Genomic DNA, 27505 nt, shown 5'->3' on the forward strand with positions numbered 1-27505 from the left:
ACTTGACGGGAATACTAGTTAGCTCTGTTCTTCACACATGAGATTTTTCCAATGATAGTATCTAATGTCATCGTAGAAAAACTAACGTCCGAACTGAATTTCCTAAATATTTTATGGTTCGAAATCTATAAACGTTCCTGGTCAAATATCTGTAGCATTCCAATTAATAAGATTTTGTCACAATTATAACTTCCAAGGCTTATAGTATACTGGTTTACGCCACCAAAAAGTATTCTATTACTATCTCACGACGCATCAAATTGCAAAATTTAAGGTGACGTTTTCGAAAGCTCAACAACAGTAAAAGATATGCTAGTGTTTTTGTAAATATATTGTTGATTCTTACTCTCAAGAATCTTCTACATATTGAGAAAACAGGCAGTACTTCTTCAATACACATTTAACAATATATGTTACATGCAATAAACTGAAACAAACGTGTTATTAAAATGAAAGTTTAACAGTAATTCTATTATAGATCGAAAATAAGGTCTAGTATAAAGTACAACCATCTTTTTGTGCCACTGTCTCTTAGTAATTTTTATAAAATTATTCATTCTAACAATGAATCATTTAATACTTACAGTACCTTCTGGTTGGTAATATTTGCCCAAGTTCTTCTCGGAATCGGAACTGGAGGAAAAGTAATTATAGGATTCAACTATGCCTTGAGATCAACTATGTAAGACTTATATACATAAAATGTTAAGTATAACAAATACCAAGTACAAATAATATATTTAAATATGTAACAGGTAGTAAGAATCTTGCTTCTTTGTTTTTGGAACAGTTCTCGTTGTATATTCACGCTACTGACTGTTAAATAAATCGCAAAACAAAGTGTAAGTAAAAAGTACTTATAATTTTACGGCCTTCACAACAAACTAGAGTGCTCTTTTATCACAAAAGTGAGTGTGTTTTTCCTTGTTGTAATACTTTTCATTTTATTTATTCTATAAATGTTTGTGAAATTTTATCAGGTAAACTAAGTTTTTTGTTTTATTCAAATTTCTAAAGTTTTATATTGTATTTTGGCCTGAATAATTACGGTCTATAGTCCATCAATTTCTTTTAAGACTATACTTTGATGAAGAAACAGGAGAGAGAGAGAAGAACTCATTTATGGACCAGAATACGTTCATATTATTATATTTAACAAGTGCTGCCAAACACAGATAATAAATAGTAAAAAAATACGTAATTTACTTCTCTTTTCAGATCTCGTGGGTTCCCAAATAACGTCACTACCTTAACGATTGTTTCGGGTCTCTTTAACAGTGCAGCTTCTTTTGGGTGAGTGTTTATAGAAATAATATATATAACAAAGAATTTCTAATTCAATGCACCAGTTTTTATTCGAATTTAATGTATTAAAGTTTAATGTAATATATACTTTTCTTCACATAGGTGTTTTATTGGACCATCTCTTGGAGGGGCGCTTTTGGAGCAAATGGGTTATGAAAATGGAACAATGGTTCTCTTGGGGTTTGAATTGACAGTGGTAAGATTATTTGTTTCTTTCAGCAAGAAATAAGTCAATTTTTATATGCTACTTTAAAGCGTATATAGCAAACTTGGAAAACGCTGTATGTTGTATATACTTTCACAAAGAACAATAAAAGAACTTAATTCCTAGAATTATATATTCATTATTGAATTTCTGAAAACTCCGATTCATAGAATAATTTGTTAGAAACTAAATAACTGTTTATGTATTTTGTATATGTAACAAGTAAGAAGTTTATAATAGTTTCCATCATTTTCTAATATTGTTTAGATGGCGATAACTGTCCTACATGTACTGTGGAAAAAACTTGTCAGAGTTCTTAAAGAAACGCAAGAATTGTAACGTGAGATGGTTCTTCGGTGGTACGATTTTCTATATGTAAGATCCCAATGTTTAACTTGTATTATCATGCTGTTTAATGCTAAAATGTAGCTTTAAGTCTTCTCAAACGTTCAATTTCATGTCTACAATGTACTGAGATAGCAGTTCTTCATATTCTGTTATGAAGTAATACACTCTTTAATACAGGTACACTGTCGTAATGACATTTCAATTAAAGGCTTTTTACTTACACTTTTCAATAATATAAATATACACTGTGTTTTTGTTGGGCTTGAGATTCTTCTAGAGTCGGTGCCTGTGACTCTTTTGCGATAAATTCAACGATAAATGGAAAAGATGCACTCCACTTGCTAACAAATTAATATATATATTCGGAACAAGTTTAACGAATGTACAACAAATTCATTACACTATAGAGATAATAAAGATATTATAAACAATATATGATTATCTTCTTCTCACAGGTGCTTTTAAACTTATTCAATTCTTTAAAATTTCTGTTGATAAGCCTCACTACCTTTCCTCATTTCTGCGACACTAGTATTTTCTTCATAATTGAGTTACAATTGCAATGCGAGTTACCAAAGTAGTACAATGGTCTTTAGGCAACCTTTGGTTTCCTTTCTTCAAAATGGCATTTGTTCTTTTTGCTAAGGTAGACTTATTATGATTAAAAAACATTGAAACCACGCTTTGACGGGAAGAAATTTTCTTCCTTTCCTTCTGTTGGTATTACTGTAACATATTAAACGTTAATTTTATGATATTCCTCAGGTCCAATCTATCGTAGTTTACTTCACGTTGAACGTTTCCTTGGCAGTAACTTTACCCACTCTGCTATTGACTTTTTTTGTCTGCTGCTTTGCCCTCATATCATGCTATTTATATATTTATTACTTAATCGTCTCTCAGCTATGTTGTCGACATCTGTGACTTACAAACACGACTTTCACTAATCTTCTGCTTTTAACTCTCTTACGATTAAATCAACAACAACAAATAAACAATCGTAAAATATCCATCACCATAAAAACTAATTAATATCTACACTTAACAGTGTTTTTTATCATGGTAATAATAGAAGTCACCAACAATTAGAGATTAGAGAACTTTGTACGTAGCAGATGTTATAGTGAAAGAATGAAAGGTGAAAAATAAGGAGAGAAAAAGGAATGGTTGATCCACTACTGGAAAGGTCTTTATTAGATTGTGCTATGTTAAAAAAACAACTAAATACTGACCTTACTTAAATTTAAGGTTCGAATCCGTCAGATTGGGAACTATTACATATAGTAATTGATTACACGTTTTTCTATTCATATTGAGGGCAAATTTTTCCTTCATAGAAAAAAAAAAGCATCTAACAAAATACGTATTTCCTATTAAGCAATAGGTAGCTCTTGTGATGGGACATTAACACAAAATAAAATATTGCGGAGTAAAATTAGCACATGCTCTCCACTAAGATTACTATGTTTGAAGTTAAAATCAAGAAAGACTTGAATATTTTTAAATATACGAAATATGTATAATATAGGATAATGAGACACTGAAGTGGCGGTGAATTACTGTTTGATACCATATTCCATTGTTGTAGGAAGGTAATTGTTGTAAGAGTATCTTTGAAAATTCCAACATTCCAATAAACCAATTTGAGCCTTAAATTTTATTTTTTATTCATTAAACATTTTATAATATCCTAATACTTAAAACATAATCTGGATACCCAGCAATGCTTGTTTCAAATGTATATGTTTTTTTCTATATTAATTTTCTATAAAATATTGCAGATATAGATTATTGTATATTAAATCTTATATACTAACTGTACGTTAAGACGAACAATTAAAATGCAGAAAACAATTTACCAAATTTCTTAAATTAAGATATTTAACGTTTTAGCATAGGAAATCACTGAAACTAAAGTGAATTAATAAGTACGTAACTCTCGAAAATATATTACACTAATAATGTATGATATCTGAAAACATAGTAAGATGAATTTTAGAATATTATCTATGTTCAGGCCTCCCCTTGGATCATACTTTACGTATATAAAGCAATGGAACTGAAATGTGTAAATATAATATTAATTTTATAATAATGTGTAAATGCCTTTGGCCTTCTGATATTTTACTTTCTCTTTAAACATTTTATTAAAGAAGTAAAACAAGGAACTTCACCACACTTTCACAGTTAAGCCATAATTAATTTTCTTTAGTTGACATACTTGGTAAGATATTTCTTCACTATGTCAGCTGTTTTCATAATGTTTACATATGAAATTCTTTTCTACAAAATATGTAAGATTACCTTGACACTCTTCCTTTTTATGCTTTTTTTCTGGTAACTTTATAACCATTTCCTTCACTAATAATAAATAATTGTCATTCCAATGTTTGTAATATTGTTATACTACGTAAATGATATAACGATTCCTATGTTTTCAGGATCATTTATTTCGATACTGAACTAAACTGAGTATAAGTTCAGTGTCACTATTGTGACACGTGACGTCAAACAGGAATCGTATTATTGATCTCTAAACTGTTGGATGTAATCACATTAAATATAAGTTTATCCAAGTGATGTTTGATTGTTTTATAATAATTTCACTTTTTCTTACAGTATTTCTTTTCATTTAATAATACTATTCTAATTTACTTATATATATATATATATAGTTTATTTATTTTTGTTGTTCTAACTAAGAAAATAAAATAAATATATAAGTTGCAAATTGATGTCGATTAGCACCGTTGTGTGTTTTTATACAACACCTAATTGAACACTTTATCATATTGTAAGCAAGGTTCCTTGTGGCATATAACTAAACATTGTCCATCCAAACTAAGAAAAACTCCACTTAAACATGCTACCTTCAATAGCCTTCAGTGAGACAGTGATAAGTCTGCCGTACAAGAAATTGGGTTTAAACACCCACGGTAAGGAAAGAAAATACAGCACACTGTAGTTTCTAATTATCTATTACTAAATAAACAAAGATAAACCGAAGTGGTTTCAAAAAGGAATCTTCAAATGTAAGGAATGAACGTCTAACAATAAAAAGGCGGTTTTAGTGATTTTCAAATTTAAAAAAATAGTGAACTTATTCAAAGAAGTGCAATTAACCTTAGGACACGAATAAATGTTTTGAGAGAGGTTTTTTCTATAAGGGAGCAATGAGTGAGTATTTTCATAATTCTGATCAACCTGCATTAGCTCATGTTCTTCAGGATCATACCAGTATATCAAGTAACGTTTCGGTTGTGATCAAATATATAACTCACATATCGCTCAATGTGTACTACACTTAGTTCTACTTTAGAAAACTAATAAAATTAACATTTCATGTACATATGTATAGTCATGTGAAAAAGTTAGGACACCCTATGAAAGCTTGTGTATTTTTGTAACATTCTTGGATATATAGATATTTAATCTCTATTTCAACAATACTGAGAGATTATAGAAATATAACTAAACACGTAAAACTGAAGAAAAGACTTTTCAAGATTTTCTGTAAATGTAATTGTACAAAAATGCATATTATACATGAGGAAAAAGTTAGGACACCCCCACATTTACTGCCACTTAAAATGGCTCAACTCACATATAGGTGTATCACACCAAGTGCACATGATAAGAAACCTATTTAAACCTTAGACATTTAATTTGGTGTGCTCCTGACTATTAAAGTGAGAGTGAGCACCATGGTGAGAGCAAAAAACCTGTCTCAGGCCCTCAGAAAGAAAATTGTAGCAGCTTATAAGTCTGATAAGGGATTTAAAAAGATCCCAAGAGATTTTGAAATCAGCCATTCCACTATCCGAAAAATAGTCAACAAGTGGAGGGCTTTCAAAACAACTGCCAACATGCCCAGATCTGGTCGTCCAAGCAAGTTCACCCCGAGAGCAGACCGAAAGATACTAAAAGAAGTCTCCAAACACCCTAACACGTCATCACGGGACCTACAGCAGGCTCTGGCTACTGTTGATGTGAAAGTGCATGCCTCTACAATCACAAACAGACTGCACAAGTTTAACTTGCATGGGAGGTGTGCAAGGATGAAACCTTTGTTCTCTAATAGAAACATCAAGGCTGGATTAAAGTTTGCCAGAGAGAATGGAGACAAAGACAAGGACTTCTGGAATAATGTTCTTTGGACAGATGAGTCCAAAACTGAATTATTTGGACACCATAAAAAAGAACACGTTTGGCGTAAACCAAATACAGCATCCCAGGAAAAGAACCTCATACCAACTGTGAAGCATGAAGGTGGAAGTGTCATGGTTTGTGGCTGCTTTGCTGCAGCAGAACCTGGACAGCTCACAATCATAGAATCCACCATGAATTCTACTGTGTATCAGAGGGTGCTTGAGGATCATGTGAGACCATCTGTACGAAAATTAAAGCTGAAGCGGAACTGGACCCTGCAACACGACAATGACCCAAAACATACCAGTAAATCCACCAAGGACTGGCTGAAAACTAAGAAATGGAGAATCCTGGAATGGCCGAGTCAAAGCCCAGATCTTAATCCCATTGAGATGCTGTGAGGTGACTTGAAACGGGCTGTACATGCAAGAAACTCCTCAAACATCTCAGAGCTGACGGAATTCTGTTTTGAGGAATGGGGAAAACTTTCTTCAGATCGATGTCAGAGACTGGTAGATGACTATAAGAAGCGTCTCACTGCAGGTATTTCAGCCAAAGGGGGTAACACTAGCTATTTGGGGTAGGGTGTCCTAACTTTTTCCTCAGTTAAAAATGCATTTCTGAAGAATTACATTTACAGAAGATCTTTAAAAGTCTTTTCTTCAGTTTCAATTGTTTAGTTATATTCCTCTAATCTCTCAGTATTGTTTAAATTGAGATTAAATATCTGTATATCCAAAAATGTTACAAAAATACACAGGCTTTCATAGGGTGTCCCAACTTTTTCACAAGACTGTAAGTACTTTTCTAAAACTATTTCAAAAAAATATAAATAAAAATTAAAGTAAATGTTTATTATTATATCATGAGTTGTACTAAAGTAACTAAATATAACAATATGTTTATGTTTTAATGAACGATATTCGTATAACACGCTCATTTATTTAGTGATGTGATTTAAATAATGATTTCGATAATTATCCGGTATCTAAGAACATTGTGTTATAAATTCTAATTACTTGTAATACAGAGTAGTGCGTATTAGAAAATTATTATCATATTAAAGCTATTATTTTCTACAATGGCTAATATATTTAACTCTTTTTTAACATTAACTTTACAATTAAAAATCATCATTTACTTTTAAATGGGATCAATATTTATCTTTTCGTTTTTTTATCAGACTTCAACTTTACAAGATTTTGCAATAATCACGTATCTTCATGTGCCAACAATACACAAAACTCTATCGAATTTTCCTAAAAATCGTTCTTTTTCCATAGCAGCAGCGAAAAGCAGAAATTCTGTTTTTAGCAATATGTCTGAAGTTGATATTTCGTGCTGCTAAATGTCTTTAAAACTGCGTGCAGTTAGGTGTAAGGACCAGTCTATCTGTCATGCATTATTTGGTCTTCACGTTTAATGTATGTATATTGTATAATGTATATACTAGGAGACATTCTCATCCAGTGGCATGGATGATGGCCAAGCGTGTTAAGGCGTGCGACTCATAATCTGAGGGTCGCGAGTTCACATCCCCCTCGCGCCAAACATGCTCGCCCTTTCAGCCATGGGGGCGTTATAATGTGACGGTGAATCCCACTATTCGTTGGTAAAAGAGTAGCCCAAGAGTTGGCGGTGGATGGTGATGACTAGCTGCCTTCCCTCTAGTCTTACACTGCTAAATTAGGGACGGCTAGCACAGATAGCCCTCCAGTAGTTTGGGCGAAATTCAAAACCAAACAAACAAACAATCATCCAGTGGTGTCACTTATGTACACAGAAATGATATCACGCTGACTTATCACAAGTACATACAGAACATAATTCGATATTCCAGGAAGATATCGATCTCAAACTTCCACCAACTGTGGTCTTGAAGGGAAAGATAACTATGAAACAATGACAACAATGACTTGGAATGCATAATATTCCGGTAAAATATCACTAAAATTATATGAGCTAATGTAATAAAATGAAAGGGTCGTTTTCACCAAAGTTATTTTTCTAAAGTTGAACAGTTCATAATGTTAGAAATCTATAAACGTTCATGGTCAAATATCTGTAGTTTACCGATTAGTAAGCGGTTATCACAATTATAGCTTCGAGGTTTACAATAAAAGTGACTGTAGTAAACCAGCAATATTAAACCGTCTCTCCTTGTGTTGCGATTTATAAACATTAAAGAGAGGTTTTTGAAAGCTGATTTTGAAACATTAGTGATACTTTACATACACATACCGTACATTGTTGATTCTTACGCTCCAAAATCTTCTGCACATTTAGAGAATAGTCGGTACTTTCGCAATTCTCATTTAACAATATAATCACAAGCATTTATAAATGTACATTAAACTGAAACAAACGTAGATTACTAAATTCGATAGATTTAACATTAAATATTAAATCCGTTACAGCGATGGGTTTCGCCTATTTGTATTCGTGATAGAATGTGAATCAATGGAGCGGGAAGATAGTCGTGTAGGGTTGAATATGATCCGCATTTGCACCTATATGTGAGTTATAAAAATGACAGTAAATCTTATAATTCTGTTAAAAGAGCAGAACATAGTCGCTGTGAAGGGGGGAGCGAATGTTTCTAATGACTACCTTTTTTGTTCAATAGATCTAAATTAGAACCAACTGTATCTGAACCTTTAAGGTAATTGATTTGTTCTTTTCTCCAACGTGCGTGTAGGTATGATCATGTTTAAAATTTCCAGCATCATTTGAACACATGTGACCTGATAAAATTACGACTGCTCACAAATAGGATGTATTGAGCTATTTTATACCATATTTGATTATCTTCAATTGACTGAACTTGAATGGTCTGTTCTACATTTGTAAAAAAATGGAAAAAGAAAAGAAGACTAAAATACATCTTTCACAGTTTCTTCTTTCACAGCTATGTTAAGTTTGTAACTAGTGGAGAAGAAAAACAGCATATCATTGAAACGTATATTTCTTTATACCCTGCCGACGATACCTTTCAATTAGATACTAGAGTTAAGTTTCCAGTTTTTAAATGTTATTAAAATTGCTCATATCGCAATAAATTAACCCTGAGCTTTCAGGAGCGCTCGATTATGTATATATACTACTCATAGTTTAGTAAAAGTATTACTATCTCAGTGGTACTGCTGTTTATAAGTACTTTGTGTTTTTAATATTTCTTCTGACGATGAATTAATTTATGCTTGCAGCTCGTGGTTCATAATTCTTGTTCGTGTTTTTCTTGAACTCAGAGAGAGAGAGAGAGAGAAAAAGTCATCATAGCATTCCACAACACCTTAAGGATAACAGTGAATATTTAAATAAGAAGTGAAGTATAGAAAGATATACGTTGGTACTTTGAATGAGAACAACAATATGATTGTACAAGTAAAAAACTATTTCAAACAAATATGTAATACTCGTATTTTGTATTGCGTTTCTTTTTAACTCTTTTCTCTTGTATCTATTCAGATTACTGCTTTTTCCGTTAAAACAAAGAAAAATACATTAAATTAAATAATGGGTCCGGTTGAATAACGTCTTATTTATGGTTAAATAAACTCTAACATAAAATATTTTAAATACATGACCAGTGCGGATGTTTTGATTGCAATTATGTTTTTCTTTTATATTGATTTGATTGATTGATTTTAATTAAGCAAAAAGCTACACAATTGGCTTGCCATACTTTGCCCTCCCGCACGTGTATTGACCTGATTTTTAGTGATGTGCGTCCGCAGCCGCAGACATACATACCGCTGTATCACTACGAACATTTATTTTATGTAAACGAAAAATATTTATGAAACTTCTTTAAGCATAAATTAACGTATCCGTTATCGTTGTGATTTACAATATATTACATCTGATACTGACCTGGACGATTATCATCTATAGTCCTTTTGTAGTGATGAGACACTGTCGCAGATACTAGGCTGATGTTACCATATAAAATAGGCCAGATTTAGAAAGTTCAAAATTAGAGTTTTAAAAGCTTCACCTTTGTGTCCATTTATACTAATAAAATATCCGGTGTGTATTTGTGGTAGTCAGTTAGCAACATAGCTGCAAGAGAAAACAGCGCATGCTAAACGAATTATGAATATATACATATACCTCGGTATTTTGTTTTCTGAAAAATAGGGCCTGGCATGCCCTAGCGCGTAAGGCGTGCGACTCGTAATCCGAGGGTCGCGGGTTCGCACCCGCGTCGCGCCAAACATGCTCGCCCTCCCAGCCGTGGGGGCGTTATAATGTAACGGTCAATCCCATTCTTCGTTGGTTAAAAGAGCAGCCCAAGAGTTTGCGATGGGTGGTTATGACTAGCTGCCTTCCCTCTAGTCTTACACTGCTAAATTAGGGACGGCTAGCACAGATAGCCCTCGAGTAGCTTTGTGCGAAATTCCAAAAAAAAAAAAAAAAATCTCAAAAATATTTTGTTCTTTGATTTTGCTCTTCAACACTTAAGCAGTAAAATAAGAGAATATGCTGCCATCTGTCGTTTAGTACAACAAATTATTAACAAATAAGAATTTAATAACAAGAACAATTTTGTAACAACTGGTTTTCCTTTTATACGTAAGACAAGCATAAAAATATTCGAATTTATTTTACTGGCAGAACTGTTTACATTCAACTATTTGTTTGTTTGTATTTCTCAGTTTCGGAATGCTAGCATTTTGTTTAAAGTCTTTATTATCCGTGCAGAGAAAAAACAAATTTGAAACAAGGCCAAATATGGTTTTTCGCTAACGGGTAATAAATAACGACTTTTATTCAAAAATTTAAAAAACTACATTAAACAATATAATTAATGCAAAACTTTATTTAATTATTTTATAAAAATCATTTCTAAACGAACTATGCATCTGTGAGTTTCACTAGAGAGGAGAGGAAATATTTAATAACAGTATCACAAAATATAATCGGTATTTTCCATCACAGACTCGTAACGTTGGTAAATTAATATGTAAAATTATACACTGATTCTTATCAACGTTAAAAACTACTTTTAGTTACCAGAATTCGTCCCTCTTACCGAGGCCTTCGTCGGACAGTTTAACTGTAGAACTTCGTTTAAAAATAGTATTGAGGCAAGTGACACCTGGTATCAAAGTTATTAGCTACATAGAATTATGATGAAATCTATAACAGTGGTTCCCAACCTTTTTATGCCCCGCACTCCTAAAAAATTTTAATATGTTCTCGCACCCCTCACAGTAATTATTTATTTAATAAAGGTGAAGGTGGTCAAAACAAATGTTATCTTGCATCCCCTGGAACGCTACCTCGTACCCCCAAGCGGTGCGAGCACCCCTGGTTGGGAACCACTGATCTATAATAATGTTATAGTACTGTTTCTTGTATGCTCATGTAATTACTTCACATGGTGTAGTCTGACCTTCATCAAAATTGGTATGCAGGTTCTTTAGGTCCATGTATGGGTACATATGAATTTTTCAGTTTTACAGTTTTATGGGCGTTTTTTTATCAATGCTTCGCCCCCTATATTATATATGTCACCAAAATCGATAAGGCAGTTCACTTGTTCCACGCGAATATACATGCAAATTTGTAATTTCACATTTTGTATTTTGCGGTTTTTATGGGCATTTTTTTTACAGTTATATATAATGGAAGCGACTTAATGTCCCAAGTAACCTTTCATTAATCATGAAATTTCATAAATTCCTTTCATGAAACGGGTACTCTAGTTATCATAGCACATAAATCAAATACTTCGATATAATAAATATAAAGAAAATACAGTTATATGTATTACATAGAGAAAACCAAATAAAGGAATTTTACATACTTGAAATAATACATTGCAAAATTAGTTTTAATTTTACGTCAAAACCATAAAGATATTGTGTTTGTTTCTATTTCTAAATATCGCCTTTGATTATAAATTGCAAAATGGGTTGAATAATTTGGCTACTAAGAGAGTTATTAGTTAGTTATATTAATCAAACAGAGACTGAGCTAGAGTTTAGGTTTTATTCTGTACTGTTATTGTTTTATTATTATTTTTTAAAAGAAACCACGCATAAAAGTTTTAAAATTCATATTATTATTTTCACCAATAACGTAAAAAAAACATTTTTACCAACAGATTTTTAAAATATCACACATAAGAGTATTAGAATTCATATTATTGGTGGAAATTATTGTTTATATCTTCGAACTTATTTCATATTTACAGGATGTTAGAAAACAGTATGTCTTTCTTTTCAGTATTAGTATATTTATGCGCTTTACATGTTACATGAAACGTGAAATTTTGATCCTTTCTGTTCAAAAATGGCCAAACGTCGGCCTTCTGTTCAAATAATATCTGAACAACGCCGAGTAAGGAAAGATAATTCAAAATATAGAAGCCTGAAACGATTAGTATTTGGATTCAACAGTGGTTAATTATTGTCTTGATATGATTTGAAAAATAAGTTTGTTTAATAATATATGTTAAGAGTATTTTCATTGCAAACGTTATGTATCAAATACGTTGCCACATTTATGATAAAGTAATTGTAAATTACAGTATATACGCTATATGTATATACGCAGGTATATAGTTTGAAATCTTATTTTAGGTTTAACCTTTTCGTTTTTCGCTACAACATTACGATTAAGCCTTATATACAATAACTGATACACTAATTGTATGTTTAGAAGGCCAATTTCACCATTTGCTGGAACTATGATATTAAAATATCCATCCATGGAATATCTCAAACTAATTACATTATTTGAAATATTTACAACCATGAAAGGTTCAGAAAATTCTATCATTTTCAAAGGTAATGTAAATTAATTAAAATATCCTTTAAAATCAATCAATTGGAACATCTGTAGAAAGTTATTCTTTTAATGTGTTTTAAAGCTTTGTTAAAATTTCAGCAAGTAACTAACGATAACAGTTTTCAACTTTCCGTTGTGTACATTTTCAACAAAATTAGCATAAAAAGTGTTATTGCTCACATATTACGAACTGGATCTATTAACCATATTTGACCTAATCTTTTCACGTGCAGAATTCGTGTTACACTATCATAAAAATGCGTGTTTCTAATTATAAAGTGGTCCTGTCACACATCTCAATATTACCACAAATCACTTCGATTCACGACACATTATGCAAAGTTACTCGCCCTCCGCTAATACAGCGGTATGTTTTCGGATTTACAACGCACAATCAGGGGTTCGATTCCCCGCGGTGGGCTTAACAGATAGCCCGACGTGGCTTTGCTATAAGAAAACACAACACAGCAAAGTTACTTTCGTAATTGTTACTTATATCATGTTATTTGTTTATGTAAAACAACAATATTCTATTTCATCAATTCGATTTTTTCGACGATGGATTGTTGAGTAGTTAATTATTTAAGTGTTCCAAAACATTAACTAAATGGTAAAATTTATTTACACCGATAGTCAAAAACATTTTGTTTAATGACACTTTAACCTGAGCATAAATAAACATACATAAGTCTAAACACATGTTGAGAAGTGTGCTATTTTCATATATTTTGTTTACTTTTTACACAACTTTAACATATGTTGTACAAGTGTAATAATGTATCAGAGCATGAAAAGAAAAATTTATAAACACCTATTAGTCAGAAATATATAAACTAAGTAGATTTTAGTTCAATTAACTGAACAAATGGAACGTCAATAAAAGCAAGAGAAAATTAGTGATTTCTATTTTCCAGAAATAAACGTAATGCCCAGCAATAAAATATTGCAATAACATTCCTCGTTGTAAATGCACGAATTCTGTTTGACCTGAAAGCAATTTACGGAAAACAAAACGTCATAATAACGTATAAATGCAGACCTTTGAAATACAACAAATGGAAACTATTATTACAATATTTCCTTCTTTTTTGCATGGAATACCATTGTATATCTGTTTCGAATAATAGTAACATTGTTCAAAGAACACCTACCACATATTTGTACACAACAATACCTCATGATCACATATCTGTGTACACGTAAACTGAAATTAAATCTGTAAACAGACTCTGGTTGATTATAACGGACATTAAAATACGTTACATATATAGAGATTAAAAAGCTTCATTGAAAAAATTATCTTAGAGAATAAAACGTGCAAGTAGAATCTTATTACTCTATTAATTCGTTAAGTTATTATTTCAGTTTACGAAACACTGAATGTAAGGTTTCTTACTATTTAGTTGTGTTTCATGTTAAAACACCTACAAATTTTACTCTTTCTATTCTGTTATGTACTCAAACTTCTTAAAAGATATTTTTAAAGGTTATATAATTGTTATTTATATATATGTAGTTCTTGTATGTAAAAAAGCAGAAAAAAATACATACTTTGTAACGATATTAGTATAACTTAGTTTATTAGAAAATCATCCTTAAAATCTATTATAAATCTAAATTGTAGACTAAAAACTCTAAAAAAGAATATCTATCTGAAGATTCGGTATGATTTATTTACGCATAGTTCTTTGTCATTATTAATTTATTGTTATATGCATTTAAAGACGTTGAACAACACTGTCGACAAAATGTTGCGAATAAAACTCAAGTAGTCATATCTTTTCACTCTTCTTCCAGTTTACCCCTTTTTAATTCGTAGATTGGAAATGTCCACCAAATGAAAGAAAATATTTGAATTTATATCAATTATCACAGCTAATGTGATTTTAATAATTTACAATAGTCTAATGTTAGGTTGAAAAAATCTTACAAATAATAATTTAAAAATATATAAAATAAGACAATTCGTGAAATGTCACATTACATGATTTCGAAACACATTTAATACTCCGCAAAACGTATACCTACAACTGAATTCAGGCAAGAGAAATGTAAAATAAAAATTAAATATCTATTTACTATGCACACTTCTTTGCATACGACTCCAGCTCTGTATATTGGGGACCAATCCTGGAAACTTCAAGCTTGATAACTTCAGAAACGCTTCAAAAAGAAGCCAGAACATCAACTAAAACTCCAGTTTTGAAACAGGTTTAACAGTCTCCTTGACTATCAAGGTAAGAGTAAGTGTGAGAAAATCGTAAACAAAAGCAACAGTATTTGTTTGAAACTCCATGTTATCCACGAGGGGGCACTGTTGCAACCATCTCCCGTGCACGTGTACACGCACGAACGATATTCACGATCATCACCTGGGCGACGAATATATTCACAGTTGTTGCCATGGTCACGAGACGAGCAAAATCGCTTGGTTCCTATCTCACCTGGAGAAAAAATGAATAACATATTCTAGCCTAAGGCAGAAATCAGTTGGAAATAATACCAGGTTTAGAATTTACATTTAATAAAACATATAACAGTAACCAGGAAACAGAATATTTTATCTCTAGTTTATTTTATGGTTTGTACTATAATAATCTCACATGGTTGCGCCCCCAGCGGAACAGCGGTATATCTGCGGACTCACACCGCCAGAAACCAGATTTCGATACTCGCGGCGGGCAGATCACAGATAGCCTAATGTGCTGCTTTGTGCTTAATTCCAAACAAAAATCTCATATGGTTGCTGTTAATGTGGGCTGTACCATAAACACCATAAACAGTGCAGTCCACATTTGAGAAACAAGTGTAGTAATTATCGTAAAAGAGTGCGTGTGTATGTGTATCAGAAAACAAACCGGTTAGATTATAAACCTATAATTAACCAGTATTTTTCCTGCTCCTTACTAGTCATAAGCATCTGTGGACAAATGTTTTCAAATACTATGTGGCAAATAGTTGCTGTAATTTAAATTTCAGTGTCACCTAGAAATATGCATGCTTTACTAATAATTATCTATTTGATTAATAAGAGTAAAACTTATGAATATCTTGAACAAACAGTCTAATTTAAAAATATCAGGTCTTGACTAAACTTTAAAAAATAAGCTATTTTGAGAAAATATTAAGTTCTACTGTTAAGTTGCCTACTTTACTGATACCCAAAATTAAAACGTAATCGCTGCTATTACTATTTGTCAGTATAATTCATACCTTCATACATTCCTGTGGTCTTTATACAAAAGGTAGCTTCAAAAATGTCGTCACAAGATTCTGGTTTCAGCACAGAATTGTCTTTTCTGAATTCTTCTACACAATGCATGTCAATATTAGACTCACATCTATAACACTCGATAGCCCAAACTATAACAAAAACAAACAAAAAATAAAGAACCTATATACCCCACGAACATCTAATAAATGTCACATTTTTAATGTAAGACACAAACATTTTTGAAAATATGTTCAAACAATGAGAAGTAAATGATGTAGCTGCTCACGCACTTCTATTAATAAACAGATTTAACCTTTAATTCGATTCACCCACATCACTACATTGTAAGACAAATATAATTATAGTATTTTAATATATTTGTATCCTCAGAATACGCCACGATGGAAACGCAAAGAATTTATTTTCAGCTGCAAAATAAATGCTAATAATAATACAAAAGAAAGTTGTATTGAAATAATAATTTCTTAAAATACACAGGATTTGAAATATTAATCCTATGAACAGATAAACGTTGGAACATTGTTACAACGTTTTTTTCGAAAAAAATTATCTAAGTAGAAAACATCTACAAAATACAGAAAAGACGAGGTTTTCATGTGATCCCTTCTTCAAACAGAAATCCTTATAAACTATTTTTGTTAAACAAATGTTTTTGAAAATTTATAAAATTAAACTGGTTAAAGCCTTAACGATATTTACAGAACCTTTGTTATTATTCTGTCAATAAACGTAAAGAAAACTAACATTTCTCACCTGATAGTACTACGAAAACTTTTTATTTCAGCTAAACCTTCCTCCTTGTGGCTTCTTAAATACTAACAACACAAACCTTAATTACAGTAATATCCACATTGTCTCTTCTTGGGGGAAACTTCTTCCAGTTACAATTTTAATACTAGTTTTTGGTACAAACAAGTGTTAATTTCCACACATTTCTGAGTGAAACATGGTACACAGTTTACACTATCCAACACTTGGACTTCATTTTGTGAACTCTAAATGCAAATTTTATATTTATGTTCTGACTAACACAAACTACTGTTATTAAGATTTCATTTACCAGAATTAGATGCTCTTTAAGGGGCACGGGTTCTGGTAACATAATAGTACAAACTATAAACTCTATTATCACAATATTTGACACAATACCTCTGATAGAATGATGTTGTCAAACATAATGTTTACATTTTAACTAAATTTTGTGGAACTATATACAGCTTTTCTTAGATGTACCAACAGGCAGATTTACATTTTAAACATTAAGCATTACTCGCTTTCACTTTGAAACTTGGGAGATAAAAGACGAATATTAGAAAAGAAATTTTATTAAACATATAAAAATAAAAAATAACGTTTATATTAAAGCAAAATTTAGCATCAAACTGTCCAATGAGATAATTCAAAAAACAACTTGTATTTTTAAATTGTAAATATCGAACATTTAATTTCAAAGAAAAATATGATTTTGCATTTGGCAAGAACTTACATTTTAAGCTATGTATAAAGCACAATCATCTGTGTGTCTGTCTGTTGTTGGGCGATCTCAACCAACCTATGTGGGATGATAGTTTGCAACAAGGGATATGTTAATGAGGGGTTCTCAATCTCTTCTACCCGTCCCCCTATTATTGCTGTTATTGAACATTATTGTTGACGTAAGTTAACGTTAACAAGATTCATAGAACGTGTCACTCCCTTACATCAAAACAAATAAAATTAAGTTTTCTATAACATAACATACACACGGTGCGAAGGTTTAAGGAACTTAGGAACAGATAAACCCGGTGATACTAAAAAAATTCTTTCTCTTCACCCCGCACATGATACTTTTTAATTTTGCTATCCCCCGAAAAAAAAATCACATACACAGAAGCAAACAAATATAAGCGGGAAAGAGCCGACGACAGGAACCAAGCGATGAGTGTGAGCATTGCAAGATCAACGGCCGATATGGAGCTTAAGGTCCATCAGAACGGCGGGGATCCGTAGATCCTATACCAATATTTGATGTGGGGGAAACGGGAGAACCTCGGGAAAACCCACTTTCACTAGCTGGCACCAATGAAGCCACATAGTGCCTATGAGACTAGTGTGGATTTGGTGTTGTTTTGATTTCGCGCAAACGTATACGAGGGTTATCTGCGCTATCCGTCCCTAATTTGGCAACGTAAGACTAGAGGGAAGACAGTGAAAACAACCTTCCGCCAATTCTTGGGCTACTCTATTACCAACGAATAGTGGAGTTGATCATCACATAGTAATGCCCCCACGGATGAAAGGGCGACCATGTTTGGTGTGACGGGGATTCGAACCCGTGACCCTCGGATTACGAGTCAAGTGCCTTAACCACCTGGTCAAGCCGGGCAACGTGAAAAGAAAGGAAAGCCTGATAATTCAACCGACTTTAAGGTTCCTGAAGATAACCCAGTTCTTGAGGCATGGTTTGAGATAAATGGTGCGCGGCAACGATTTTTTCTGTCATTTGATAAGAGGTCGCTATCATGAATTAGAAAAACGATGGGTCATCAGACCAGCTTAGGGCGCCAGAAGGAGGATATAGGGAGGCCGTTCCTGGACATGAACGTCAATACTCGATTCTATCCGGTTTGAGTTCGATGAGTTCTTCTATTTCTGTCTGGGACGACTTGAGTCTTCTCGCTAATTTGGTTTGTGTCGTCTTACTGAACGTGACGTTGATGTCTGTTGCAATTGACGCGTATGCAGTCTTAATTTGCATGGGTTGAGTCTGGCTTGAAGCTGTCTTCTTCGGAAATAGGTCGCTATTGAATATTACTGTCAAACTCGGTCAGAGTATCCTTGTCTTTCTTCTTAAAGTTGAGTGTGGATATGTTTCTGACAGCAGAGATAATAGGCACCAATGGAGTACAAAAGCTTACTGAACGAGGAGTATTCTGATTGACAGACTTGGCATGATGGAGTAGAATACCATAGCGCGGGGCCACACAAACGTCTTTTATATCTCAGACAATGCGCTAACATTCTTATTGATGAATGCGATGAAAAAAAAAAACACCGTCACTGTTGCAATAATATATAAATTCAGCTAAAGTTTCTACTCCAACAGCCACAGTAAGGGTGATATGAAGAGCAGTATCTTGAGTTATACCTACCTTGACCAGTGATCTTTCAACTTCGACCTGTAAGACACTTCTGTGGACAATAACCGTCTAATAGTTAACCACGTAAAACACGTTTTATTGCTCTTTGAACCATGCCTAACTAATAATCCTGCAATGCTTAAATCACACAGTAAACGCATTGCTCAAGGTGAAGAAATGTCATGTTACACAAACAAAGGGAAACTGAAAAGTTACTTTAACATTTCCTTTCGTAAAGCTTAAGTAATATAAACAACTGATTTATTATTAATGTTTTGTTGCCAAATTTACTCATATACACTGGTAATAAAGTTGTTTAATTAACTTATGCATGTAATGCTGTAAATATTGGGCCTGGCATGGTCTGATGATTAAGGCACTGGACTTGCTATCTGTGTGATATCCCCGTCACTGAACATGCTTGCCCTTTCAGCCATAGGGGTGTTAGTATGTGACGCTCAAGCCCACTATTTGTTGGTAAAAAAGTAGCCTATGAGTTGTCGGTTGGTGGTGTTGACTAGCTTTCTTCCCTCTACTCTATCACTACCATATTAGGTACGACTAGCGCAGAATGCCCTGGAATAGTTCGTTTAATTCAGGACAAAACTAAAAGAGAATTTGACTTCATTCGGATTACACGTATGAAACAATGGAAACTGAACCACACAAACCTAATATTATCACTCAAATACAGCACAAGAAACCATCGCAGTATTCTACCATTATACAGAAGTCACAGCCCCGGACACAGACCCTCAGCTCCCGGCTGAAACCAAATCATGTAAGCCGGAAGTCAACATTACAGCTATTAAGCGTCTAACCAAGGGATTCGCCCTCGTTATAAGAGTAGAGGCCCCTACTTCAATAGACTGTTGACATAATGGTCGCAAGACGTAGTCAAACCCGGAACTATCACTATACACATACCAGGCACTAAATCAAACCCTAAAGCTTTTATTATAAAGGATTTACGCTCCACCATTACAAATGAAGATATAAAAGTAGAACTTACGTAGAGACACATAAAGCATCAAGGTGGAACGCATATTCTCTAACAGGACACAAAAACTCACTAATTTAGTTAAAATACGCGTACACGGAGCATAAGATATCCAAAGCATATCATCCTCTGATATCAAAAATGCATAGCAGAACCCAATAAAATACCACGATAAATGTAACCCAGTGTTACAACTACCAACGTCAGATATGTGGCAGATGCATGTACAGCTCTTCCACGCTGCTTAGGATATGCGAGGGTGGGACACAAAAACACAACCATATTGCTGTTACTGCCAAGCGCAATATGTGGCAAACCACAAAGGATGCCAAAAATACAAGAACGCCAAAGCACGCATAATAAACATACTACATAACACAAACGTACAAGGAGAAAATCAAGAAACAAAGAGAACAACTTTATTGTCCAATACTCAAAGGAATCACAAACACAAATCAACAATCTACTAAACACACGTTCGCACAGGCAGCAAACATACACACAGAAACACTGTTACTAGCACATAAACAAACGCTGAACACACAACAAAATGAAACAATAACCAAAATAACAGAAACAGCCAAAATACGTTTCATCAATTCCTAGCACAATATAGAAACCCGCGAAATCAAGATGACAGCATCACACTAAGCATTAAAATAGTTATAGAACACTAACATCATTACTACCACAGATCATACAATTACTCGTACTTCCACAAACATTACAGAATACAACTGCACAGCAAACATACTTTTCAGAAAGATACATAACCTTAGAACATAAAATGGACACTGCCCTGAAAAGTTGTAGTAGAAACTGGCAGACAACCGAACCAGCTTACTTTAAAACCCCAAACACAGAACATTAAATAACAACAGTTCAGGAGGTCAGAAGAGGTCTACCCTCCGACATTCCAATAAAACTGCGATCCGGGCACAGCCAGACCAATATATGACAAATCCTTTTATCACAACGAAGATGCAGGAAATATTATACTTTTAATTACAAATCATTTACCTTTAAAGTATGTTAACTTCCGTGTTAAGGAAAACTTTAAACGTTTATAGGTACTTTATAGGTCTTTGCTGACTGAAAAATTACTGGACCAATACATCGATCAAAATAATTTATATATTACTTCGAACCAAAAGTAACTGGAATACTGGTATAAACTGACATTTGAAAAACATAACAATAAATATATATATATTTTGGCTCTGTTATACATCATCGCATTATACATCAATTCTAAATCCAGTTAAGTAGCAAGAACAATAGAGAATCCTCAACAGCCGTGGCACTCGAAATCATTTTAAGCAGGATTAGAGTAACTTAATCTGTGTGTGTTTCCTTACAGCAAAGCCACATCGGGCTATCTGCTGAGCTTACCGAAAGGAATCGAACCCCTGATTTTAGCATTGTAAATCTGTAGACTTACCGCTGTACTAGCGGGGGGCTAACTTAATTTATGAGGCCTTTGTTTCCCTTCCTATTAGTTACATTTTTGTACTCCAGCAAAACCAAGCGCGGGGCGTGCGTATACCACATTCGATTTTAATATTCATCAGAACCTCTACCAGTCTACTCCCAAACCGAAATTCTTTAAGGCAGGATTAAAATAAACCAATATGTGAGACCTTGGACGGGGTCAAATACATCAGGAGAAAGAATTTGAATTCCTGAGGTCAAAACTGCAACAGATCTCAAATCAGCAAAAAGATGACAGAACAATGTGCTAAAAGTTTATATCTATGAAAAAAAAAAAAAAACCTGAGTCGTTCTATGCGCCACTACGCCGTGGCTAAAAATAGCACTTGTTACTTTTATCTTCTATAATTTGTAATAACCTTTATATCACTGAAGACAAAAAAAAAGTTTAAAATTACGAGTTAATCTAGATAAATATCACGTAAGATTCTCAAGTCCCTCAGCGGCACAACTGTATGTCTGCAGGCTTCCAACCGGCTTTCGATACACATAGTCCATTGTGTTGCTTTGTACTCAACTTCAAACAAAACTTCCACATACTACTCCATTACCCTCCACGATTACCACTTAGAGATTTTGCAGATTTTTAAAAATGTAGGAATGAAACTAAAGAAGGTATACGGTAGTATTAAACCGTTCTCGTGATATCTAAACAATGGCGTTAAGAATTCAATATTACATTGTTAACTGATTTAGAGATACAAGCAGATACACTGCGAGAGGTTTATGAAAGATTTTTCTTTTGTTTATACAAAATACACCAGTGGCAATATAAAGATTGAAAGTACATACAAATAAGATTATTCATGTTCACTGGGCTTGATTATTTAATATCATTTGATTTTCCATTTTAGTTGGCCTGGCATGGCCAAGCGCGTAAGGCGTGCGACTCGTAATCTAAGGGTCGCAGGTTCGCGCCCGCGTCGCGCTAAACATGCTCGCCCTCCTAGCCGTGTGGGCGTATAATGTGACGGTCAATCCCACTATTTGTTGGTAAAGAGTAGCCCAAGACTTGGCGGTGGGTCGTGATGACTAGCTGCCTTCCCTCTAGTCTTGCACTGCAAAATTAGGGACGGCTAGCACAGATAGCCCTCGAGTAGCTTTGTGCGAAATTCCAAAACAAACAAACAAATCCATTTTAGTTTGTTGTTTTTTTTTATGGAAAAGCACAAAGTAGGACAACTTAAAAACCATCTCACTCCAATATAAGTGTTTATCTTGAAAGTATAAACAATGTGTGAAAACGAAATCCATCAAATGACTGATGACATTTGAAAATGAAATGAAGTTGTAAAACTAATGTTTTGACACATGAATATAAATCAGTGGTTCTCAACCTTTTCTGACTTGCTGCACACTACAACAATCTGAAAATTTTCGCGGCACACCTGGAAAGCCTTAACGATTTTTTTTTTTTAGGTACACATTATACGGCAAGCGTTAAAAGCCTTAGAACGAAAATCACGGCCAAAGCAAGCGATATTAATGTCATCTGCACATTGACAATACTATCGTTTACTTTGGCCGTGAGTGTCGTTCTAAGGCTTTATAACGATTTTGTGGTATAGCAGAAAAATTAAAAAACCTTTTATTGTTACATATGTTTTCAATGTGACGCTTGTGTCTGCTTTCGAAAGCAAATCAAATTGATTTGTATGGCATATGACGACACAGTATGGCATATGAACTTCAAAAGGAAAAAATAAAAATATTTTTTTATTCTTAATTTTCGTTTTACTTAATCTTGAAACAGAACACTTTCGGTAACCCTGTGGAAATACATCTTGTACAAAGTAACACTTTCACACTGAAAACAGCGTTTTCATAGCTTGTTCCTGGAGTACGTTGAAATCACTTCAACATCAGAAGACACGAGACATGCACAATAAATCATTTTAAACACCAACAATCTTATGATTTCGTTATTTAGAACTCTGTCTCCTTGATGGTATGCTCATAATTCTAAAATTCAAACAACACGAGCAAAATAGGCACAACACAGATAATCCATCGTGTAACTTTGCGCTAACAAAATAAAAACAAGAGCATTGGTTTAACGGTTTCTATCTCTGAGTAGTTTTATTCAATAAAAATAATAGAAAATCCACTACACTTACTGAAAACGAAGGCATTTTATTCCTTCCATCACGAGTTTTACAAACTCACTATGCAATACAATTAACTTATGAATAACATTAAACAGTCAGTAATGTTATAAGTATCTACGGCAAAAAATGTATAACAATGAGCTAACTTACAAACTATCTCCTAACTAACTAACAATAGTGTTTTTATGTTGCTACAAACTTTTAAGTACTTACAGAGAATTCCTAATGTCATGTAATATCTACATACTCAGAAAATTTCTAGGCGTCACACCTCGTCTTTGCGTCATGCTAAAACTTCTAATAAACAACAAACACTGTCTTAATAACACACTAAAATATTGCTCACAAAAGTATTTTCTTCATCTTATGTTTAATTTTGATTATGTTTTCATGGAAGTTGAAGTGCTTAAGGTCTATCAGGTATAAATAATTTTTACTGCAGTCACAATAATTTAAACATTATAGCTGAAACAGTAAACATTTTTCACAAAGATTCAATAAAAGCAATAAATAAATGAGAAACAAAGAACTAATCTGAAATCTCAAATTATATGCTACTTAGAATAAAACACTATACTTTAACGTTCATTTCCAAACTATTTATGTAGAATTATACACGGCCTGAATACGTTGGAGTAAAACTTTTTTGAAGCCTTATTATGTATTTACAGTCTACCTGTGTTCTACATCTTTATAATGGTCCTGGCATGGCCAGGTGTTTAGGGCGCTAGACTCAAAATCTGAGTATCGCGGGTTCGAATCCCCATCCAACAAACCATGCTCCCCATTTCGCCAGTGGAGGTGTTTTAATGGTACGATAAATTCCTCTATTTATTGGTAAAAGAATATTAATAAGAAAAATACACACGTAGAATTGTTTTGTTTTTTAATTTCGCGCAAAGCTACATGAGGGTTATCTGTGATAGCAGTCCCTAATTTATCAGTGTAAGATTAGAGGGAAGGCAGCAAGTCATCACCATCCACAGCCAACTCTTGGGCTACTCTTTTACCAACGAATAGTAAGATTGCATGTTACATTATAAACGCCTCCACGGCTGAAAGGGCGAGCATGTTTGTTCTGACTGGGATTCAAACCTACGACCCTCAGATTACGAGTCAAGTGCCTTAACCACCTGGCCATGCCGGGCCTTCACACGTAAAAAATAGGTTTCTTCTGCTTGGAGGAGTTTTCTTTGCTTGTTTACACAAGCACGTTTCTGGTTTTATTTCATTGTAACATGAATGCAGGACAAAAACACGTTGACACCATATTATATATTTATTACCATTTCATTACTTTTTATAAATTTTTATTTTTATCATAAAATTCAGTCACTGTTAAACAATATAATTAATGTCCAATAGACGTAAAATTTGTGATAAAGTCATTTGCACTGCAGAAGTTTTCTCCATATTCCCTTTAATTTTTCCATTTATGGTTCAAAATCAGAGGCATGCAAGTTTATTCCTATTGGTTTCTGCATGTGTATGTGTGTGTCTTAGAGTAAAGCCACATCGGCTATCTGCCGAGTCCACCGAGGTCTATTGGTTTCTAAGGTTGCGCTAATTTTCGACGTTGAAACCGTAATATATCATTCGTATTTAATGAATATTAGAAAAAATGTACATTACAAACTAACCAACTCACATCATATTAAGTCAATTAGTGAAAAAAAAAGATATCTGAAATCTTAATCATCTTTAATTAATAGCGGATAATTCAATAATATTGTTCGAACTAACGCATAAAAAGTCTGTCTTATCCTACAGGCATAGTTACCGACATGTAAAACGACAAACAAGAATACGTGTGCAAACACGAACAATTTACGAATTATGCATATTTACAAATAATACATGTATGTGTATTATAACATAGTATTTATATACATACAATAACATTAATAGTAAATATATATATATATATACATGCGTGTTGAGGATAGAAAACACAGTAAATTAAAACACGTCTTTAAAGCACCAGAGCAAAACAAAACAGACAAGCTTGTAAGTTATACAAACAACACAATAAAAAGTTATTCATAATGTCACAAAACAGCGACAATTTCAGCTATATACGAAACGAGTAAAGGATATCTTTACTAAAGACTTTAGTCTTAGATATTTCATTTTCAGCAAAAATAGGCTTCTTTCTAATTATTTGTCCTCTAATTTCCCGGTTCATTTTACAATTAACTCTAATAAAAAATATTCTTTTCAGTGTAATATACAGCATCATATTTTTGAATTAAACACTTCTATTCGGTATTGTGTTGTTAGGCTTACTAACTAAACTTAACTAACTAAACCTTACCTGTATTCACATATAATAAGCCAAGAAAATAAAACAACACCCACTTCGCAGCCATTATTTCTTTCCCACCACTTTGATTATCTGAAGAGTTTAACAAACTTGAACGTTATAGAAAAGTCTGTTTTCCACAATCTCGTAAATGACTATAAAAGTTGGTAAGTCATTTAGTGCTATTGTCCCGGTACAGCGCCCTTTCCCGGAAGAAAATATTAAATTGTATAGTGAATTAGCAGTGAAAACCCTCTCTCTTAAGTTGACGTTGTGACTCAATGGTAGTAGTTGTCCATTAACCAATCATCGTTTAGATACAACGGCGACAGGTGAAATAGGTTCAGGTATGAGTATGGACAAGACTATTACTGGCAGGGTAGAATGGTAGAAACGATGGGCTTATTTACATTTATGCACTATTATTATTCAACAGTAACGTTTTTGAAGGTATTGTATAATAAGAAGTATTCTATTTTCATGCTTCCAAGTATATGTTGATTCGTTAATCATATTTTCTTACAATCCCCTTTTCAGTAAGTTTATATTTTTGATTTTTTAATTTCGCGCATAGTTACATGAGGGCAACCTGCGCTAACCGTCTGTAATTTAGTAGTATAACACTAGAGGGAAGGTAGCTAGTCATCACCACCCACCCCCAACTGTTGGGCTACTCTTTTTATCAACGAATAGTGGGACTCACCGTCACATACTAACGCCCCCACGGCTGAAAGGGCGAGCATGGTTGCTGTGAGGGGGATTCGAACCATCGACCCTCAGATTACGAGTTGAGCGCCTTAACCACCAGGCCATGCCGAGCAGTTTACATTCTTAATTCTAGAATTTGTATATATAGCAGTATTTTAAGAAGAGAGAATGGTAAATGTTTGTATATTTTGAGCACATATAAAATAGAATAAACTTGTCACATGCATAAATAAGCTTATAAGTACACCTATACATTTCAATACTTGTAAACATAACAAAAATTCCCAAATCTAATATTTATACCTAGCAAAAGCATCTTATCTTTTCTATTGTAGGAAATATCCACTGACAAAGATTCTGATAATGAAAAATCGTTATAAACTTGTTGTAAGCGAGAAAAGCCATAAAAGACTAATAAGAGTAATATGAAGAAAAAACCTATGTGCCTAAAGCGTAATTTTATCAATTTTCTTAGGCTTTAAAATGTTTCGGTGCTTTGCTTCTTAACCGATTTACACTGTTGAGTCGTTTTTACTAGAAATCATAAAAATAGAATCTAGGTAAATCATCTTTTTTTATTTATCTGTGTATCTAGTCCTTCATTGAACATGTGTAGCTAAACATAATACTGGTGTAAAAAAGTGGCACTTCGCACATTGGTGCTTTGGATGAGTTATAAGAACGACATAAATTTTACTACAATCCGTTTGACAAGATGAGCCAAAGATCAAACAAAA

General features: G+C 33.3%; 2 protein-coding genes across 10 annotated transcripts in view; one reads left to right on the forward strand and one right to left on the reverse strand.

Annotated features, from left to right (window-relative positions):
- LOC143252710 (MFS-type transporter SLC18B1-like) overlaps positions 1-9337 on the forward strand; it is a 30339-nt gene extending 21002 nt beyond the window's left edge. For 6 of the 7 annotated variants that reach the window (XM_076505270.1, XM_076505273.1, XM_076505276.1 and 3 more), the window contains 4 exons: positions 587-682; positions 1219-1293; positions 1408-1501; positions 1778-4471. In XM_076505270.1, the coding sequence (XP_076361385.1) occupies positions 587-682; positions 1219-1293; positions 1408-1501; positions 1778-1849 (337 nt within the window). In that variant the 3' untranslated portion in view covers positions 1850-4471. Of the gene's footprint in view, positions 1-586; positions 683-1218; positions 1294-1407; positions 1502-1777; positions 4472-9213 lie in introns of those variants that run through there. The other variant, XM_076505271.1, reaches the window with a different exon arrangement.
- On the reverse strand, positions 566-26355 carry LOC143252711 (UPAR/Ly6 domain-containing protein bou-like). 3 transcript variants are annotated; one of them, XM_076505278.1, is made up of 4 exons: positions 26073-26355; positions 23972-24055; positions 16019-16168; positions 14786-15249 (listed from the first exon to the last, which is right to left on the reverse strand). In XM_076505278.1, exons 2-4 carry the CDS (start codon positions 23988-23990, stop codon positions 15038-15040), a joined length of 381 nt encoding a protein of 126 aa, XP_076361393.1. In that variant the 5' UTR covers positions 23991-24055; positions 26073-26355; the 3' UTR covers positions 14786-15037. The 3 variants fall into 3 exon arrangements, with proteins under 3 accessions (XP_076361394.1, XP_076361393.1, XP_076361392.1); XM_076505279.1 differs by lacking the exons at positions 14786-15249; positions 23972-24055 and adding an exon at positions 566-633; XM_076505277.1 differs by lacking the exon at positions 23972-24055.
- Between the last annotated feature and the right edge of the window lie 1150 nt (positions 26356-27505).

This window comes from Tachypleus tridentatus, chromosome 6 (assembly GCF_004210375.1).
Source record: "Tachypleus tridentatus isolate NWPU-2018 chromosome 6, ASM421037v1, whole genome shotgun sequence".
Classification (NCBI taxonomy): domain Eukaryota; kingdom Metazoa; phylum Arthropoda; class Merostomata; order Xiphosura; family Limulidae; genus Tachypleus; species Tachypleus tridentatus.